This window comes from Pogona vitticeps, chromosome 2, assembly GCF_051106095.1.
Source record: "Pogona vitticeps strain Pit_001003342236 chromosome 2, PviZW2.1, whole genome shotgun sequence".
Classification (NCBI taxonomy): Eukaryota; Metazoa; Chordata; class Lepidosauria; order Squamata; family Agamidae; genus Pogona; species Pogona vitticeps.
In genome coordinates, this window is record NC_135784.1 from 151988458 (window position 1) to 152009261 (window position 20804).

Below are 20804 nucleotides of genomic sequence, written 5' to 3' on the forward strand. Positions count from 1 at the left end.
ATTGCCACCAATTAATGAATCGCTGCTCGTATTTCTTGTTGCAAAACAATTGTGTGGCTTGATGGGAGATGAGGAATACAAACAGCATCTTGTTAAGTATCGTAGTAGCAGTTTGCTACTGCAGTTTAAATTGTTGCACTTATGCTGGCTTGAATAACCAATAGGCTTCTGGTCAACATTTCTACAGTATATTCTACACAAAGGTCCTACAGTACTGCCTCGAGTGGAGGAACACTAATCATGCTAGATTCTATCAAACTGATAGGACTTCAAGTATGACTTTGGATGGATTTTGTGTGCCTGCCATCCAGGGTTCACCCTTTGGAGAGAGAGGCTTATTCCCATAAAGCTATTCACCAGATGATGAACTAACCAAAGCAACTCTTGACATGACAGCATTAGTGGCAGGATCGTCCACATAGATGAAATCAGAGGTTTTCAATGGATTTCTGTGCGTGTAGCACTTTGTGGAATCATGTAATCAGGCAGATCTTTGTTTTGGGAGACTTTCTAAACATTCTGGATGCATTGAAAAGGAATTTAAACCACCTCATCCCTTTTTTTTTTGTTGGTCTTGAGGAGCCTGATTATGACAACCCTGGAAGCCCTTTGCCACGTGCTGGATGGAAACAGTAGCTGAATATCAAACCATGAAGGGTTCACTCAGGAAGGAAAGGCAGAGCACTTCTGCAGAATAATCTAAAAAACGGTGAAAATCAGGGTCTTCCTTACAAGTGAAATATTGAGAAGATTTATTTCTTTCCTCATGAGGCTAGAACCTTTCTGTGTAGAAAATTTCCCAGCCAGACCTGGTTTATAGTGTATCCTGGACCCTTTAGTTGCAGGGAACAAAATACTCTTAATAGATCGCAGATCAATGGCCCATCCTTTTCAGGCAGGATTTTCTATAATTAAAGCAGGATCTTGGCTTTGTTCTAGAGAAGTTTGCTGCAACCACCAGGAAGCAGGTGGAGATGGGAAGAAAAGTTAAAATAGTGAAGTTGAAGGTGCTGCAAGGGAGGATAATCACACCCGCAGCAAAACCAAGAAGGAGCAAGAAGGGAGCTATTATGGGAGGTAGCAGGTAGCATTGTGATGCAATTGGACCCTGATAAGATCTATTCTGTGATGATGATGATGATGATGATGATGATGATGATGATGATGATGATGATGATGATGATTTATTTGATTTATATACTGCCCATCTGGCAGCCAGGGCCATTCTCAACCTTGGGCAACTCAGGTGATCTTGGACTGTAATTCCCAGAAGCCGTCACCACTGGCTGTGCTACCCAGGGTTTCTGGGAGTTGCAATCTAAAAACATCTGGGTTACTCAAGGTTAGGAATCACTAATCTATGCTATTATTTTGGGAAAGCATCACACGTCCTTCTACTTCATTGGAGGAAGAAGACTTTGGAAAACATTTATTAATTAATTCCCTTTATTTTTTATATTTTTGTGTCTCACCTTTTTTCCCCACTGAGTTCAAGGCAGTTTCTGCTGCTCTCCTTTTTATTACTTCTTTATAGCAACAACCCTGTGAAATCAGCCGGGCTGCAAGAGAGTGAGTGGCCAGAGGTTATCCAGGGAGCCTTCCGATTAAGTCCCAGTCTGGTCATCTCGACTGCCATACCACACTGCCTTTTGTTTTTGACAACTGTAGATATCTGCAACTGCACTATTGTTCACAAATAATTCGTCAAAGGCTTATTGGCTACAATTCTAGGCCCCATTTCCTGGAAAGAAGTTGGGTTGAACTCATTGGGATTGATTTCTGAAGACACATGGTTAAGGTTGGATTGACCATCATCTCTAATCTCAGTATAACTTTATTAAGCAAATTCTCTATCCTAACTGGAAGCTCTCCTGTATTTTCTAGTCCCCATTTCTTCGGCAAGAGAGCATCCTTTTCTCCAAAGTACAGGCATCGTTTTCTTGCTCTTAGTATAACAGGAGCCTATAATAATAATAATAATAACAACTGTGTGCTGTCAAGTCAATTCTGAGTTATGATTACCCTTTTCAGGATTTTTGAGGTAGAGAGTGCACAGAAGTGGTATATTATTCACTTCTTTTGGCGGTGCCCTGGGCCTTTTCCCTTTTCCCTGGGCACCCAGGCTGGCTGTTCTTCCAGGAGGCATAGGGGACAATCCAACTCCCAACCTCTGATGCCTAATTTGCTGAGCTGTCCAGCCAGCATCAGGATCCTATGGAGCCAGCCTATATATTTTGTAGCCCAAATATTTTTTTTAAACCCCAAATACTAAAACAACCATATGTCCTTTAGCTTTAACTGCTGGTTTCACAACCCAAGAGGCTTATAAGTAGGCTGAGATAGATGTTGAGTAGTTAACTAGTAGCTAGTTTATTTTCCCCTGCCCCAAGTTACAAAGTTAGGAAGAGAAAATGTTTTCCAGATTGCTCAATTTATTTAACTTTTGATTCAGCTGGTCTCTTGGTCTCTTTGCTTATCACAGCTGTTCTCTTTTAAAAAGTGAAAGGGGAGATTTTCAATTATTTTGTCACCAGGATGGCCCTAAAATGGCCAAACCCCCTCCACCCTCAAACGCCCTCCCCCTACTCTGGCAGCCAGTGTTCTGTGTTAGGCACAGAGCTTTTTAGACTACTGGTTATCTAATAGTTCATTCCCTTTTTGAGTTCTTTATAATGTTTTGCAACATTACTGGAATCAGTGATGGGGTGTGAAATCACAAATTCCAGGAACTGTCATTGCGCCATCCAGATTTTTTTTATCAGAGAATCAAACTTAGAGTCATTTCGTGAAAATCTTTGGCCTATGTACTTCCTTTTTGCCTTTTTTTTTGGTGGGGCCATGTGGAGTGGAGACATCCATCACATTTGCTGGCTTGCGTCTGTTTGCTTCTGCTATCAGCAGGAAACGATGATATTCTAGCTGGATTTGGCTGATAAGGGCTTGGCTGATGCATGAAGAGCATATGAGTCCTCCTTGGTGTGTTTTCTTTATGCAATGGATTTGAGAATACTGTAATTTCCAGCAGCTGCTAATGTGACTTGTTCAGTGAAAATCTCCAAACAAAGTTGTGTGACTCCTCTTGTACTTTGAAATATATCAACCGCAATGCTGCATTAGAAAAGCCCTATTCTTCACCCTTTCTCTGTTATATGAATCCACCACTTTTCCTGGATGACATTCTTTATTTTTCTCAAAAAGGCCTGAGGGGGATCTTCAAATGCTTTTGGTTGCTACAGCATCTACAGTCTCTTACAAATGGGACTGATGGGGGTTGTAGTAGGCCTACAGACTCCCCAGAGATTGAAGCCTAGTCTCCCGGTGGCTGAAAGGTCTTCTTTGTTCAGATTGTCACTCTGCTTTTTGTCTGGTGGTACGAATATGTTTATTTGAACAGCCATTAACAGTTGAATTTGCCACTGTCTCATTCTGCTAAAAAGAAAAAAATGAAGCTAGCACTGCCTAACGAATTCCTTATGTGTGATATGACACGTGCAGAGGTGCTCTGTGTGCAATGTACAATATGGGTGGGAACTTCCCGCCATCATTTGTGAGTGTTGTGCCCGGCCTGGCTCTGTATTGCTCCCCATTGCTGGGGAACTTAATAAGATGGAGAATGCAATTTGCACTCATGCCAAATGATTGCCCCCCCCCCCACCAGACAGAATGTTGGGATAAAGAGGCCCTTGATCTGAACCAGCAGGACCTTCTTTCTGCAGTTAAAGAATGGGATCAGTATGAGAAAATGTGTAGTGCATTCTCTCTTGTGAGAGCAGAAAATGGAAATGTTATTTATTCCCAGAATCCCCCAGGAAGCATGGCTAATGTTTGTTTGTGCTGCTGAGTTTTAAACAGACACTGAACAGGTAGGTCTTGGGGTTCTTCTGCCTCTGGATTTCCTACATTGAGGCAGAGGCTGCCTCAACAACGTTTCCTGTGACGTTGTGATTCTTTGAAGACTGCTTCTTGTGTCTGGAAATGATACTGGAAAAACAGTAGGAACTCATTTGTGCCTTACAGCACAATGTCAGATGTCTGAACTTGAATAACCAGTCTGAAAGCCAGAACTTCACGCATCTCTGAAATTACTAGCAGCACACTGAGATTTACGCACTAAGGCTCAGTCACACTTTATGTGAGAATCTTTAACTGTGAAGACAGTGTCAGCAGCTGCATGCTGTAACATGTAAAGCAGAGAATACAAAGTGCAAACTCCTAAAAGATCACATGTGCTAAACTTCTCACCCATTGTATACACTAGGTATACTCATGGACTTACTTACTTTATATGACAGCAAGCTCTAAGAGGGGCAAAGGGTTATATAATAGGCCCAAACAAACCACAACAAAAATGTTCTTTGGAAGGGGCTAAAACAAACTCAAGAAGTGGTTGGTTTGATATGAGATCTGAACCTGGTAGAAACCAGAACAAGCTAGAACTCTGGTTACTACCAGGTTTAGAACTCATATCAAACCAGGGAACCCACCCAGGAAAGAAGTGTGGATTCTTTATCAGGCTTCCTGACAGAGAAATAAGCCACATAGTTAGCTCCTGCCATGTTTACACAGCATGCCAAATAAACCACAGACCAAGGATTTGTGGGTTATTTAGTCACTCATGCTGCAAAGTGGGAGCTAGCAGCCACCATGCATCAGCCCAGCATGCTAGCCGAGCCAGGCTTCTTCAAAATACCAGCTTGCTGTGATGTCAGAACACGCCCCCAGCATGTTCCGACATGCAGACCTGCCAATGTGATGCAGATGCTCCCCAAGATACAAGCAAGAAAATACATACATTCTTCAAGATTTCACACTGCAGGACAGATAGGACAAACGCAATGGTTATGCTCCATTGGAGCAGCCACCATATTCCACCTAGATTTCCTGAAGAGAAGCTTGTATTGGCACTAGTGGCTATGGAGACCAGAGGGTTTCTACCATTTCCGTATTTAGCTTCATCTGAAGCTTATCCCTGAATTTACACATTGCACAGAAGGGACTTCTTCCAGCACAGAGAACGATTTATGTTTACTTTTCCTTAATCAGAGTTGTTTTGGGTATACAAAGTTATTAGATACATATGTTACTGATTTGCATCTGCAAGCTTCTCATGAAAATAAATACACAGCAGGGCTTCTGTGCCAGTGCAGGGGTATGGGATGGAGTACAACTTTGGTAGCAAATGGTGTGTATGTGGGGGGGGGGGTAAAGGTTTGGAGGAGCAGACGCACCTTGGTGTGTCATCCAAGTTTTCCTGGCTTATCAGCATGTTCTCCTTGTGGCTCAGTCCAGCATCCACTTTTCGAGCTGGAAAACTGATTGGAGCATTAATGCATAAATATTTGTTCACCCCCAGCTTGATAAAACACTCAGCCAGAGCCACAAAGAACTCCAAGAGCTTCCTCTGCTATTAAAAACAAAACATGGAGCCAGTTGTAATATTTTGGACACATTTGTATGTCTCTAATAGACAACTGCGAACCGACAGCTATAAAACCATACAGTTACCAAGCTCTTGGAAACATAGGCAGGAATCCAGTGACCCATTAGCAGGGGTCTGTTACTGGGGCAGTCCTTTCCTGCCCTCCCCAATTGAACCAGGCATGCCACTCTGTGTTTTCTTAGCCCTCTAGAGCAGCATTGAAAAGCAGAACAAGAATTGGTCTCCCTCCTGATTCTGCTGATGGAAGCATCTCAGTCAGTGGGAGGTCCTCCTTCAGATCCTATCACGGGTCTATCTCATTCAGCATCCTATAGCTACTTGAAGGGCAGGCAACTGTTCTTCCACAGAGGTATCCCACCTGTATATCCTGTCAGCACTGGCCAGCATAGCCGAAGAGTGATGGATTATGGGAGTTGTAGTCTATAAACAAAATTTAGAGTGCCACATATCATCTCCCTGATCTACACCAACCAGCAGCAGTTTCCCGGAGCTTCCGTCTTTGACAGCATTATGTGGAGATGCTACTAAGCCTGAGACCTTTTGCATCCCAACTGTAGACTCTGTACCCATGCTGTGGGTTCTCCTCCACATCCTTTGCTTGGAATTCCCTCCCATCTCCAAAGAGAACTAAGCAGAGAGCACATCTGAACTACCACTCAAAAAGCAGCTTGCATTCCAATCTTGCGCTCCTGTCTGCATAACAGAGCAGCGAGTCTGGATGTACAGTAGTGCAAAAAGGATGCGAGTCAGGGGGTCCTCAGCCCATCTCAGTTCCTTGATTAGTGTATCTGTATGATACACCTGTGTGCAAAAACCTAACATATTAACACTTGTGTGTTCTAGGTGTGTGTGTAGCACACATGTAGCTCTAGAAATGACACAAATGAAGTAGGCTATAATTATTTGAAACTGATGAGACTTAATTGGCATGCCCTTTTGAATGGGAATTTTTACAATATCTGCTAGCAAAACTGAAATATCAAAAACATTTTGGAAAGCCTATATTTGATATTGGCAGGAATCCGAAGTTCAAATTTTAATTCAGGTGTCATTTCGCTTTAGGCATGTCTCTATCCCTCAGCAAATAAATCTGCAAATTCGGCTACCCCACAACTTGGTTATAGTAGTCTATCCACTTAAGCATTCTTTTTAGTCACATGCAGCTTAAAAGAAAATTGTTACAAGGTTTCTCTAAGAAATTTGTTCACTGTTTTAGGTTAATAGCTATTTATGAGGCAGTGGTTAAGGTGCTTCATTCCTTTTTGCCTTAATGGGATTTATGCATCCTGTGAAGAAAGTTGCTGACCCTTTTTTTCCTTGCTTCAGGTTTTCATTCTTTCTTTATGCACCTTTTATCCTTTCTCCTTCCATTGTGCCTTCCCTGTTTCCATTATGGAATCAGTCCCCCCCCCCCCGTCCCCACCTCTACACAAAACAAAATAATGTAAGTTCTATCCGATAAAACCCCAGACAGAAATATGTACAGGAAAATATTTCTGCAGTGTTGTGCATGGAAAACACTATGATATTGCAGGAGACATTTTTATGCATATTTAATAAATATAAAATAATTTCTGTGCAAAATAATGACACTTCAAAATCAACTTGAGTCTTCTTCGTGAAACATCATTACAAGTCTTTCACTTAGGTTCACTCAGTTGTCCTTGTCATGGATATAGTATGTGCAAGTATAAATGTGTCTAATGGATACCAGCAGCACATGATCCAGAACTATCTCACTATGTCAGGATGAGACCCCTTCTTTTGCTTTGGCCATGGGCAGCCTTTACGAAGAAATGCAAGGTGTGTGGGTGATAATTCCTTGGAGGCACACACTTGCAGGTATTTTGGTGAACTGCCACAGAATCTCAACAGAATCTGCTTGTATCTTCATGTTTTATAGTTTAAAGATTTGAGGTCCAGCCTTGAGGGTGATTAGAATGCTGTAACCCTACTGCTGCCAACAATCTTTTTAAAATGATACCCTTCCATGCACAGGGCCAAATAAATGTTTGTGGACTCATGCACATGGCGTGCTTGGCTTGTATATGTTGCACACCGGGTATGTAATGCTCCTATGCATGAGTGCAATGTTTGATCCAAATGGTTTTTTAGACCGTAATCCCCCTCCAACCCTTTGGTCACATTGTCAAAATATAAATGTCTCACAGTGGTTTAGCCTTTTGCTTTCTGCCGAATTTGGCATTCAGGTTTTCCTAACATCTTGCTCAGAGCTGACTATGCAAAAGTAGTCACTGGATGCTGGTTGTCAAATACTATTCCAGGTTTCCTTAAACATTTAGGGACAGATAAGATCTGCTCTTTAAATAACAGCATGGCTGCATTTTGGTGAACCCCAGCTGATCTCCAATATATAGTGAATCGGTTGGGCTCAGTCCTTGTGGTCAGGATGGTGGGAAACAATGGGCAAAATCCACTGTGTAAGGGTATCTGTAACACAATGTTCTTCTCCCGTGTCTTCCTACTAGTGCCCCTTGCAGCAGTTAGAAAGTAGGTAAACATCCCAGCTCCAGACAGGAACTGGGTTTGGGGATGCAGGAGGGAACAACAGCAAGGTCAGGTCCTCTGTGTGTGTGTGTGTGTGTGTGCACGTGCATACACACACACACACACACACGTACGTGCAAACAGTGGTGATGTCTGCATTCTGCTCACAAATTCTCCTGCACGAACCACTCCTATCCATGTGCATGTGAATCTGGTCCTCTTTTGGCAAGGAAATACCTCTGAGTAGGCTTTCTCGCTCTCTTCCATATCCCACATGCTCTGTGCAATACGAAACTCACACAAGCAGATCCTCCAGACCCAATCTAAAAACTAGCTTATGAATGGCCCTTAATTGGTGTTTCCACAGCAGCACCCCTTTAGGCAGAGCAGCTGCGCTGTTTCCAAGCACGATCCCTCCCTCTTTTTTTTTTTCCAGGCATATGTGGCGAGACGAACTGGCGTCAGGTTACGGATCCAGGGGGTATTTCTATTAATGTATGTTCTGGGAGAGAGGTGGGTGTTGTCCCCTCCCTTTTGTTGCTAGAGAAAACAAATTAAGGAGGCCCAAAGCCGTCATCTGTTCCGTGAAATTTCCTTGCAAAGGATCAATCCCAGTCATGGGGGCTCTAGTCCAAATCCCCTTGGCTAGATTTCAAACAAGGTTTGCAGCAGCAACCACTGACAGAGGCCAGGAGGACCAGAGAGAGGCTGCAAATGCGGGGTGGTGGTGGGGAGGTGACCTTGAACTTTCTTGCTCAGCCAACAAATCAGACATTTGATCTCTGGTCCCTGGGCTGGTCTCGCTGTAAGGAAGGCTGTTTGGGTTTATCAAAGGAGGTGCTGAGCTTTTTCAGTGTCTTTTTAATCCTCAAAGCTGTAAGTCTGGCTGAGGGGCTCTGGAACCAGCATTCTTTCATGATCTTAGTCAGGGCAGACAAAGTCTGGGAGGGGGAGGATGAGGGGGAGAAGATTGGGAGGGAGGGAGGGTGAGAGAGAGAGAGAGAGAAAGAGAGGTTATCATCACCATCATAATCAGTACTGTCATGAAGGAACAGAGTTTACATTTTCAACCTGTAACATATAAATAGAATTATGTGTACATATTAGTCTGTGCATCAGACACTAGAACACTATTGCTTTCCCTCGGTCTCCTTTGAGTCTTTTCTCCCCAGCGAGAGCCTCCAAATTTATCTCAGAATCTCATCTGAAAACCAGAGTCTGCAACAATTCCAGTCCCCACTTGGCTTTTGGCCAACATGTGGAAAATGTCATTAACCATGGATTTCCAGTACAGAACCCAGAGTTTGTGAGAGGCAGATCATGCAGGTATATACTGTCTGGAAAGCTGTCTTGTGAATGCCTCTGAAGCAAAACCTGAACAGCAACGTGTACTGAAATTTTCAATGGAGGTTGCTTATATTTTTAAGGGTGCACGAACAGCTTCAACTCAAAGAAATGCGGGCAGGAGAGTCATGGGGGAAAATAGTATTAGGCAACCACCAAAATGACTGTTCAATATTTATTCCCCTCACTCCATTCACCCAGGACTCAAGAGTCTTCTTCTTCATTCATGACATATGTATTCCAATGCTGCTTGGTGGGAGAGTTTTACCTGTGCTACCTAAGATATAACCTCAGTTTATCAAATGTGGGTAGAATTTCTTTCTGTGAGAATAAAAAAGAGCTTAGGGCAGTTTTGCTTTGGGACACATTTCCCAGAAACCCCATTGTGACTTGTTTCTTGTCTGTTTCTTGGTTTGGTTGTTTTTTGGAGTGGGGGCAGGACCTGCCATTAAAAAAAAAAAAGTAAAACTAACATTTCCCAGCTCTGGAATAAGCAGAAGACTTGCTGTCATGTCTGATGATTGAGGCACTTGTACACATATAGCTAATATTGGCCAAAGGAAAGCTGCTTAGAAGCTTTCAAAGGGTTTGATTGTGGCGGATGAAACATGCACAGAGGGCCCGAAAGGAAGATGCCATGCCAGTTGATACACTAGAAAGTCAAAACAGGGCCTGTAGGTGTAGGCATGTTTGGCATGTAGGGCATGGGTCAGGAACCTTTGGCCTTGCAAGTGATTTGGGCCACAGCTCTCACAGTGGACTCCTTGAGCGGAAAGATATTTTAGGCCCCAGCATCTGGAAAGCCAAAGGATCCTCACTTTTGGTCGGTGTACACAAGCAGTTCCCAATCTTGGGTAACCCAGGTGTTCTTGGACTGCAATTCCCAGAACCCCTGGGCAGCACAGCTGGTGGTGAAGGCTTCTGGGAACTGCAGTCTAAGAACACCTGAGTTACCCAAGGTTGGGAACCATTGTTGTACACTATCAAAAGGCACATTTTACAGGCTTCGCCACAGTATGGCAAGTGTCCTTTATACATACTGTTGTCCATGCATAAGCTTTACTTTGACCTTTGGCAGAATGCACATGGAACAGAGTAGTGATGGTGGTAGTTGCATCCAAAAGAATTGGCTTAGGGGAGTGGTAAAAAGACGAGGGCTCCCACTGTCCTCCATTATACAGACTCAAAAGATGGACTGAAAAGAGCTAAGGATGGGGGGAGTGTAGCAAGGTTACCTGGTAGGTGAGAAGAGTAGTAACCATGGCACCATAAGTACAGCAGCAGGAGGAGGAATATCAGAAAGCTGGAGAGAAGCTTTAATACTAGGGTGCATTAAAAAATCATGACAATCTGGAGTTCCTGGGAAACGTCAGCAATTGCTTCCACTTGGAGCAGGAAGCCATTGCTGACAGTCTGCAGTTGCTTCACTATCAGAACTTAGCAGGAGCCAGTGCTCTGTCTTTCTTTTCCCTCCCAACAAGCCAGAGAAGAACCTCTGTTTTGTTATTCAGTTGTTTTTCTGGTTTGTTGGAGGATGCCACACCAAACCAACCACAGGCAGAAGGTCCAAGATTTGTTTGCTGTTTGACAGTGCTCACTAGTGCATTGTGGTTGAATGTTGAACCCTGATTGTCTCAGAATTTTGGCTTGTTGTGATGTGCAAACATGGTCACACAGTCCCCACCACAACTTAGTATCTCTTTCCGCAGCTTGCCAGCCAGGAACCAACTGGTATGTCTTGCATTATTTTTGTGAACTACCTTGGGCATGATCTAAATAAAAGTTGTGGGGGTGGAAATCTTTAAAACACATTAAACAATAATAAAAAGCTGAAGTTCTAATGGTAACATTTAGTGACTTGTTTGCAATCTACAGTTACCCAACTCTTATAACAATAGTTGGATGTAAACATGGCTGTCAAGTTGGGCCAAGACATTGAATAGAATATGCATTGTGTCCTTGTTCCTTCGTGGATTATGCAGATTCAGATGGGTGTGATGGTGGAAAATATGTTTGGAACCAGTTTTATATTGTTGTCCTTTCATATTCATGAAATACATTTTATTTGTTTTTCTTTTCATTCCAGATTTATGGACCCACTAATAAGACTAGAGTGTTTCTGCTTGTTGATGGATGTTAATATGGTCAGAATTAGTTAAATGAAAAGAAATTTCTTTCTATTAAACCTGGAATCAGTATGTATTGCCCTTAGGCAGCTGCAAAGGCCCTTCATTCCCTGGAAAGGCCCACTTACAGATGCTCAGGACTCTCATACATCTGGCAAATAGCCATTTTGTTTTCCATCATCCCACTCCTACCCTGATCAGCATAGGTAGCCACCAGTACCACATGGGCAGCAAACCTGCCTTCCAGTGTGTGGTACCGATGCAGTGTGCGACCGTGCACCCGCACAGCTTAGAGGGAACATTGCAGAAGACACAGACAATGTTATTGGCCCTCCACTTAGTCCTTGTACAATTAAAAATGGCCTTTTTTTCTTTTCTGAATGACAAAAAAGAAAACAACAACAAAAAAAATGCAGTGGCACAAATAAGTTACAGAAAGGGACTATAACTTTCTGCATTGGCTTATTTTTCATGCATCATTTCTTCTGGTTTTGTGAAGCAGTGCGCCCTTCCATGTGGAAGCCCTATCATCTGACCACCCAAAGTCTTGGCCAGCCTCCCTCTGGCTCCTGAGATACTAGCAGGCACAGCCCACACATGCTCAGGCTCTTATCTTCCCGGTCTTCTCTCTCCCTGGTAATGCTTTTTACAAGAGGCGTGGAATTATGATGGGAATCTTCCAGGGAAGCAAAATGTTGCACCTAATGCCAAATTCTACACTCTTTCTGTGATTGCAGATATGGAAAATATACACCTCTATCCCTAACAACAACAGCAATGTGTTGTTAAATCAATTCTGACTTAGGGCAATCCTGCCAAAGTATATGTTACTTAGAAGTGGCTGGCCCGCCCTTCCTTTGGGTTGCTACAGCTTGCCCAAGCCCATAGATGGAAGGGCACATAATCCTCACCAGCGATGTGCTGTGGGCAACTTTGGGTGGCCCCTATTCTGAGAGGCACGGCAGGGATTTGAACTGGGGCTGAAGCTCTGCAACCAGAGGCTCCAACCTGTTGAGCAGAATGGCTGCTCTATTACTACAAAAACTCAACCACTGGGTCCTGAATCTGGCAATCCAGAGCTCTGCTCAAACCTTTACAAAAATGGCTTAAGTGGGAGGCTTGGCAGCTGCAGCTTTTCCTGTCCAATTTTCTCCCTTCTCCCTTTCCTTCATTTATTGAACGTATTGTTTGCTACAGAAAGGGGTGCCCAAAGGTAGAGGACATTGCCTCAAGGCGACTCTGTTTCCCTGCAAAGCTGACCTGCCCTGCAAGCCTCCATTTCCCAACCTAGTCCTCCTCACTGCTATGAAACGCTCTTTCCCTCTGGATACAGAAGGTGTCACGCAATGGCATCCCCCACCCCCACCCCCTCAGGCCAAGTGCAAGAATGTTGACTTGGAAGTTCAATTTATGTGTGGAATGTGCTCTTTGTTTCCTCCCAAGAAAAGAGAACCAAGTCACAAAGCCCTCAATGGAGTCCCCTAAGAATAAAACTGTTCTTTCCCAGAGATATACTTTCCTGGACTGCAAACCCTCCCCCCCCCGTGTGCCCCCAGCCGGATGTTCTGAGCCCCACGGCTGCCTCACTCACTGGATCCGAGTAGAGCCGGTTTGGGATGGTGGGAGTCTGCTGGTCAATGCAAACCACCTTCTTCATATCTTCAAAGCTGGGATCGGAGGGCACCAGGTCAAAGAAGGGAGGCCGGTAATCTTCTACAACCCCTGGGAAAGGGAAAGGGGAAGGCAGGGGAGACAAGAACGTTGAGGCACGGGGCTGCAAAAGCTCCACACAACCAGCTTTCCATCTTGTGCTCTAGATTGACTCTGAATTTTCCTGCAGCGCTTACCACACATACCACCGCAGGTTAATCAGCCATCTCTCCTACACAGGCTTATCTGTATTACCACCCAGCTTTTGTTTGTTTTCTGAAGGTTGTTTGGCCATTTTTATCTACTTGTGATTTCTTCCATTCCTGTTATCTTCTCATTTCACTGCTCCATCCGCTGGTTATATCTAGAAATGGGGTGGGCAAAGGGTAGCCCCAGACCCACAGGCAGGCCCCTGATGTGCTCTTTGCAGCTTCCCCCCCCAACACACACGCACATGCCATTTTCTAGCAAGAAATTTAAAAAGGAAGAGTACTGATGTTCCTGGAAGCCTGCAGGAGTGCCAGTTTACTTTTTTAAATAGGTCATAGCATCCCTTCTCCACTGCACTATTTAACAACTTCAAATACTGATTTTTTAAAATTGGAAGTGGTCCTTCAGACACTTGCCGCTTCATTTTTTTTTTTTTTTGCAGGTTTAGGCATTTTTGGATAGAAAAATTCATCCCTGCACCAAAATGTGCTGCTTCCATCCACAGGCTGCACTCTCGTTTATACTTGGTTTGAACAGTAAAGTTTACTTCACTGCAAAGGTTTTTCTCTGCTTATCTGTACTGCACATTTCTGTTGCATTTTACATCCTTCCCACCTCACTTCACTCCACCCACCCACATTTGTCTGCCTTCTGAGGCAACATTGAAAGAATATTGAGAGGCAATAGGATGGAATGGTTAAGAGTGCTAGACTGGGATCTGGAGGCTCCATTTCTCCCCTGGCAGTGAAATTCAGTGGGTGTCCTTAGGCAGCCTGATCAGCCCAACCTGACCATCTTATTAGGAGCGGAAGTATGCTGTGTTGCTCTTGCTGAAGAAAAGGCAGGATGCAACTACAGTGGTGCCTCACTAGACGATGATGATCCGTTCCACTGAAATCGCTGTTTAGCGAAACCATTGTCTAGCGAAAAGCATTTCCCCATTGGAATGCATTGAAACCTGTTTAATGCATTCCAATGGGGAAGAATCGTCGTTGTCTAGCGAAGATCGGTCATAGGAAAGCCGCTTTGCGAACCGTCAATCATCTGTTTAAATCACTTGCGAACCTTAGGTCCCAAAAACACCAGTTTTGTGAGCGCGGAGGGAGCTGTCAAAATTGTCGTCTAGCGAAAATCAGTTTGCGAAGCAGGGACCAAACATTGTCCAGCAAAATTCCCCTATAGGAATCACTGTTTTGCAAATCACTATAGATATCGCAAAAAGTCAATGTCTAGCGAAAAAACTGTCATGCAGGGTAACTGTCTAGCGAGGCACCACTGTATCACAAATAAATAAACAAAATTCCATATGACAAAAACGGTGGCAGTCCATCAAAGCTTAGGTCCAATAAAAATCCCTAGACCTAAGGATGTCGCGAGACCCTTGGCTATCTAATCATCCCATAATCCAGAACTAAGGAACCCACAATGGCCAACCAGATGGAGTCCAGTTCTAAATTATCCCATCCAGCCTGAAAAATGATGAAGGATCATAGGAAAGGATCATGAACACCTGGGGGTAGGGGAGTGGGGGGAACCCTTAGGTTTCCCAACCCTGTTTTAGGATCCCCATCACAAGTCCTGCTGTTCTAATATACCTGCATACATGACTAAATGGGCTGTAATCGGGAGGTGAAACTGAGAAGAAGCTAATCCTGCCCACTATCTAAGACAATTTCAGTAGGAAGCCCAAGAGCATCTGGTCTCCTTTTTCCAGTGGTGGCACCCCCAATAAGTTCTTCACATTCTTCCGTGGCTTTCCTTTATGCTAGTGGAGGAGATAAGAACACTGCACTTGCAGACCCTGATTCTTAATTTTTTATTCATTCATTCCATTAAATCCTTTCTATCTTCCAGTCAGCTCAAAAGTCACATATCTAGCTCTCCTTTCCTCTATTTATCTGCATAGCAACTGTATTTGATGGATCAGGCTTCAAAGGAATGAAAGTTAACGAGCCCAAAGGCATCTAATGGGTTTCCACAGCACTGAATCCATTCAGTAGGGGCTTGAAGGAGGATCTTCCAAATCCCAACACCATACTCCAAACTGCTACACCATACTCATTTCCCTATCATGAAGACCAAGCCTTACTCCCATTTCTGATACTCGCTGGCCCAGCTGCCACAAACAAGAAGCCAGCCATTGCTACCAACTCCTGCATCGTGTAGTCAGATGAACGCATGCAGAGCACCATCAAGGCAAGCTGACTGCAAGGAGATGAGGCGCAGAAATTAATTTATTCCAGTGCTTCCCCACCCCTGCTTCAGGACTGTGAGAATCTACCCAGGGCACTGTCAGTCCTGTAAGAAATGCTCTTCAAAGTACAGATGAATTACATAAATGGTTTCCTTGGTGTCCTTAATCAGTCTAATTGTTTTGCTCCAATTTGCCAGCATTTAACCTGAAGCATTTAATTTTGTTTAGTCGTTCTGTTAAAGCAGCAACTGTCTGGCTTCAGTCCTCCAGATATTTTGGACGTCATGCCCGAGGAACCCTAGTCAGCATGGTCAGCGGCAAAGGATTCTGGAAGCTGAAGTCCAGCATCTCTGGCGAGGCAAAGGTTGAAGAGAACTATATGAGACAAATGTCCACAACCTGGCACCCTACCAGGCATGAGATACTAGAACTCCCATAGCTCCCATTCACATGACATGGGTTTCCTTGACTGGAGTGGATGGGAACTGTAGTCCAACCCATTTGGCAGTTGCTAAGTTAGGGAAGGCTATATTAGGGATGGTGAGAAGCAGGCGAAAGTCAGGAATTATCCCCATTTCTTCTTCACGGTTATGCAGGATGATCCTTAAATAGCTGATGCATAAGAAACAAGGCACGAGCCTTCAAGTGAAGTTGCTTTCTATTACTATCTGTGGCAGATACATGATTTCACTAACACAGCAGTGTTTGCTTTAGGAACAATGATTGCCTACAAGGAACCATCAAGAAGGATCCTGACAATAGCCCAGCACCTTGTAGGTCATTCCACTGTTCCCAGGTACATCGAGGCCAACAGGGTTCATGGCTTTTAAGGTTGTCAGAGCAGCACTTACAGAGTTTTGCAGGTCAAAACAGAGTGATTGTCTAGGTCTGGTTGGCCAGGGCTGATGGACAGGGGAGTTTATATGCCCACCAGCCCTTCACGAAAGCTTCTGATACTGGGATGTCAAGAGATCTCAAAGTCATGAGCAACACACAGCCCTGTTGGCTCTCTTGTAATCCATTCTCTTTGCCTCTATTAAGTGGGAGTCTGGTTCCAGAGATCTTTTCTTGTCCGTCATTAAAACCTTTCCCCAGGCTGCCAATCTATTTCCAGGCATAATTCACAGCGTTTACCTTTATAGCCCTTTAATGATTTGGTACCCAGGTAGCTAAAAGAGTGGCTTCCTCTGCCTCATCTTTGAATTGTGGCTGGAAATAGATCAGCAGCCAGGGAAATGGCTTAATTGCTACCAGGACAGGATCCCAGGGACCAATTCCATTTAAGAGACCCGAACTTGCCTAAATCTTACCCGAACTTGCCTAAATCTTACGTTTGTTGTTAAAAGCCTTTGTTCAAGTCTTCCCACCCTCTGACACCAGGTTAGTGAAAGGACTGAAGGATGATGGCCAGAGAGCTGCAGCACCTCTGTTTGGGGACAACCTTCCAAGTGGGTTCCACCCAACGCTCCTTCTCATGACTGTAGGAAGAAGTTAAGATTTCTTATTTCCTGCATCTGTTTCAGCATTTCTAGCATTACCAGTTAACTGGTTTTAATCTACAGGCTTCTATTGTTTTCCCTGTTTACGTCCATAACGAGGTATTGCTGTGTATGTTGCCAACATCATTATTTGTGCATCTGACAGAGCAACCCTGTGTGTGTTTGTGCGTGCGTGCATTCAGCTGGCGAGGCATGAGAGCAGATAACAAAATTGTATTTTTAAAAATATGAATTAAAAATATATCTGTCTGTCTAGGATGGGAAACTTGCGGCACTGTACAAAGTGTATGTTGCAAAAGCATTATGGGCTATAGAACCTAGAGGACAAAAGGGTAGGACAAAGGGCAGGCAGGATCTTTTCCCTGGTTCTTCTCGGCAAAGTACTGCTTACCCGTCCAGAAACCAATCGTGAGAATGACTTCCAGGTCAAGGGCATCCAGAGTTCTACGAGAGCTGGTGGGATTTCTCCACATGGAAATGGCTTTAGACTGAAATGTACATTCATATGTCCCAGTGGTGACTGATAACCCTATTTTCCATATCGTGCGGAAGACATTTTGATGCAGTCAGCCACAGCGACAATTTGTGATGGTTAATCAAGTGAGACACCACCGACGAAGGATATAAAATCATAGGCTGTTTGCATCCACTTCAGCCGGGTTTCATGCCACTAGTGGCTTGTTTGGTAACAGTCAATCAGCAAAGATCGCTTTTTCTGGATCCCAGGCAAATGCCAGCGCTGAAGACATGGCTCACCGTGCGTTCCAAATTTCCTGGCATCTTTATATGGAGGAAATCCAAATGCATGCAACCTGAATATATGCCATGATATGATCTTTAATTAAAGAAAGGAACAAGCCTGAGGCATGAACTGAACGGCAGATTTCCCACCCAAAAATGCTGCATCCTGTCCCAGTGTAGGCGGTAAGAGTATAACGTTTCTGATAGTACGGCTTGTGATTCTCCTGCCTGAGGGTGAAGAAGCGTGAAGGGAGACCTCCAGGCAGTAATAACTGATTACGAGTCCTTCATCAGAAAGAATACTAAACAGTCTGCTGTATCTTCGTCCGAAAGAATGCTAAATACAATCTGCCGTATCTTATTGCCAACAAATCCTGCAGTATCAGGGGCCTGGGCTACTGCTATAGAAAAGACTGTTCCACCATTCAGGCTAACAGTGTTTAATGCAAGGGGGCTAAATATGAATGGCATTTTGCTGAAAGGTAGGAGATGATAGACCTATTCTGGTGCCACTGCATCCAGCTTTGTCACTATGTTAAGAAGAGCGTGCCAACCCGACCCCCACCCCCACCCCGCTGCCTCCCTCCTTGCTTTCTCCAGGGAGTTGGAAAGAGGAGAGGTTGGCTGCTCACGTCTAGGCCATCCTGGAAAGGTGAGATTGATGCCTACAATCTGGCACCTGCAAGGAAAGCAGGAATTTAGGGGGCTCTTCAGACTGGCCGCTGATTGTCTGCAGAAAGTGATGAGGGTCCTTCTGACAACACCGGGGACCATAATGCCTGCACAGTGCTTCCATTGAGAATTTTATGAAGATATAATATGAATTTTCCAGGGGCAGCTGAATACATTGATTGCACTTCTGTGCTACTTTCCTCTTGGCCTTTCTGCTGCTTTGTCTCCCTGATACATTCTCTCCCCACCCCCCACCCCGCCCCAAACACACACCCTGATACCAAACATACAAGAGTAACAAACTAACACACCCACTCAAAGGCAAACACTCGACAACAGCCATCTTCCGGTGCTTGGTGCTTTTATAACCTCCGGAATGTGCTGCCCCAGGCAAACACCTCACATTGCCTAATGGTAAAGCCAGCCCCAGGAATCTCCTATCTCTGGACTTTCAAAGTAATGTAAATCTAAATGTATCTTTGTCAGAAAGGGTTGGGTTGCAGATCTTAATAGGTGTTTTCTCTCTCTAGATCTCGAGCATATGGTTGGGAAAAGTTCCTTTTTGGACTACAATCAGTTGCCACGCTGGCTGGGGTATTCCAGAATTCTCTACATCTTTAGATTTACAAGCCTTTGCAATGGAAATTAGCACGAACCCAGATTTCTCTTAACGTTACTCCCAGCACTTTACGCCTCTGGTGCCACCTGGTGGCCAGAATTTCTGCTCGCCTAGAATCTCTGGCAGCTGGACTTTGTTTACTCGCTCTTTACTACATACTGTAGCTCTATATGTTTTTCTCCTGCCCTGATGACTTTAACCCACTTGGGCCTCACAATGTTTTTGGATGCTTGTTGTTCTAATGCTGCATTAAGTGCACCTCCATTCCTTGCTCCTTCTAAAAGAAAACAATAACACAGTGGCTAATCAATCATATCTGGCTATCACTAAGCAAAATGAGCAAGTGTTTTCTTAAATGTTTGGGGTTCCAGCCTGACTAAAGTTTAATTAGTGCAGACCCAGTGGAATCAATGAGTCCAATAAGTCTGCTCGGAATATGACTATGACTGGATCGAATTCATTGTGTAAGATCCTATATTGGACTGAGTCTGGGAGAGGTATGCACGCACAAACACACATTTAAAGCAAAATGAGCATGTTATATCTGGACTGCAGCTCCCCTCTTCAGATACATCTGTGCCTTACAGCTCAGTGAGTCCTGCATCTGGAGGCAAAGGCAGAGGTCAGGAGCTTGATTCCTTACTATGTCTCAAACAAGAATCGTTTTGCTATTATCACCCACATTTGTTTAGAAGCTTACCTAGCAGTAAGTTTTCCATCTCTCTTCCCTGGGGCCAAACCTTGTTTCTTCTTACACCTGGGGTTGACAAAAGCTATTCATCACCCTACAGGTGTTAATCTGCTTATCTCTCTATTAGGATGTCTTTGTCACATCTCAATGACCTTGTTAAATGGCCAGACCCCTATTAAGATCAAAATATGGCAGTAATGTTTCTGCATATCCATTCTCCAAAAGCCCATCAAAACCCCAAATGTTTATAAGTATCTGCCAACCCAGATAAGTGGCAGCCCATGTCTGTCAATCAAAACCTCTTACTGCTTTAAGGTGTCAGGAGTCCCTCGTCTCTCCTGACCAACCAAATAACACCCTGCTCCCAGTCTGAAAAATGTTATGGCATTTAAACAGTTAACAGACATCCACTTAAAGGTCATGAACTGTGTATATAATAGGCTTATTAATTGGCAATGTTTCTTCTGAAGGACAGATAGGATTAGCCTGGTCAATCTGTGCACTTGATTAGGAGATTCTTTTGTTTTTCAATTAATGACTATTTTCTTTTAAGCCTCTCATTTCTGTGGCCAGGAGGTTGGCAGGAATGAGAACTGGGGAGGGGTGGGTGGAAAAGCAGGTCTCTTTTCCCTTTAAGCTCCGTCCACAGGAAGGGCAAAACATGGTGGACAACGTTATGATTTTGGGGGTGCTCCAGGATTAGGTTTTTTATTCTGCAGTTGTCGGGCAACATCTGCAAAACTTTATCAGACGATAACTGGCTTTCACTTGTATCATCATCATCATCATCACCACCCCCTTGTTCTTCTACTGCTGCCTCTACCTTTTTTCCTGCCCATGAAAATCTGTGAGGATTCGAAGGACAGGACAGGTTCACTATCTTCTGATGATTATAGATAAAAAAACCCTCCGTTGTCCAGAATTACCTTGGGGGAACTGGAGGAGAAGCTAGATCCAGCAATGTTTGGGTTAAAATACTACCTGGCAATGAAACTCCCAGGGTGATCTTGGACAAGCCTGTCTCTCTCAACCTGTCCCATCCTCTAGATGCTTTGTGTGGAGAAAGCAAGAAGAAACTTGATTTTATAGTATCTGGAGAAACAGCAGGAC

The 20804-nt window shown here is 44.0% G+C and overlaps 1 protein-coding gene across 1 annotated transcript in view; it reads right to left on the reverse strand.

The window, feature by feature from the left end:
- Positions 1–6976: 6976 nt before the first annotated feature.
- ACVRL1 (activin A receptor like type 1) overlaps positions 6977–20804 on the reverse strand; it is a 52528-nt gene continuing 38700 nt past the window's right edge. Inside the window, exons 9-10 of the mRNA XM_020784564.3 lie at positions 13010–13140; positions 6977–8889 (exon numbers count right to left, since the gene is read on the reverse strand). Of these exons, the coding sequence (XP_020640223.3) occupies positions 8716–8889; positions 13010–13140 (305 nt within the window). The 3' untranslated portion in view covers positions 6977–8715. The remainder of the gene's footprint in view (positions 8890–13009; positions 13141–20804) is intronic.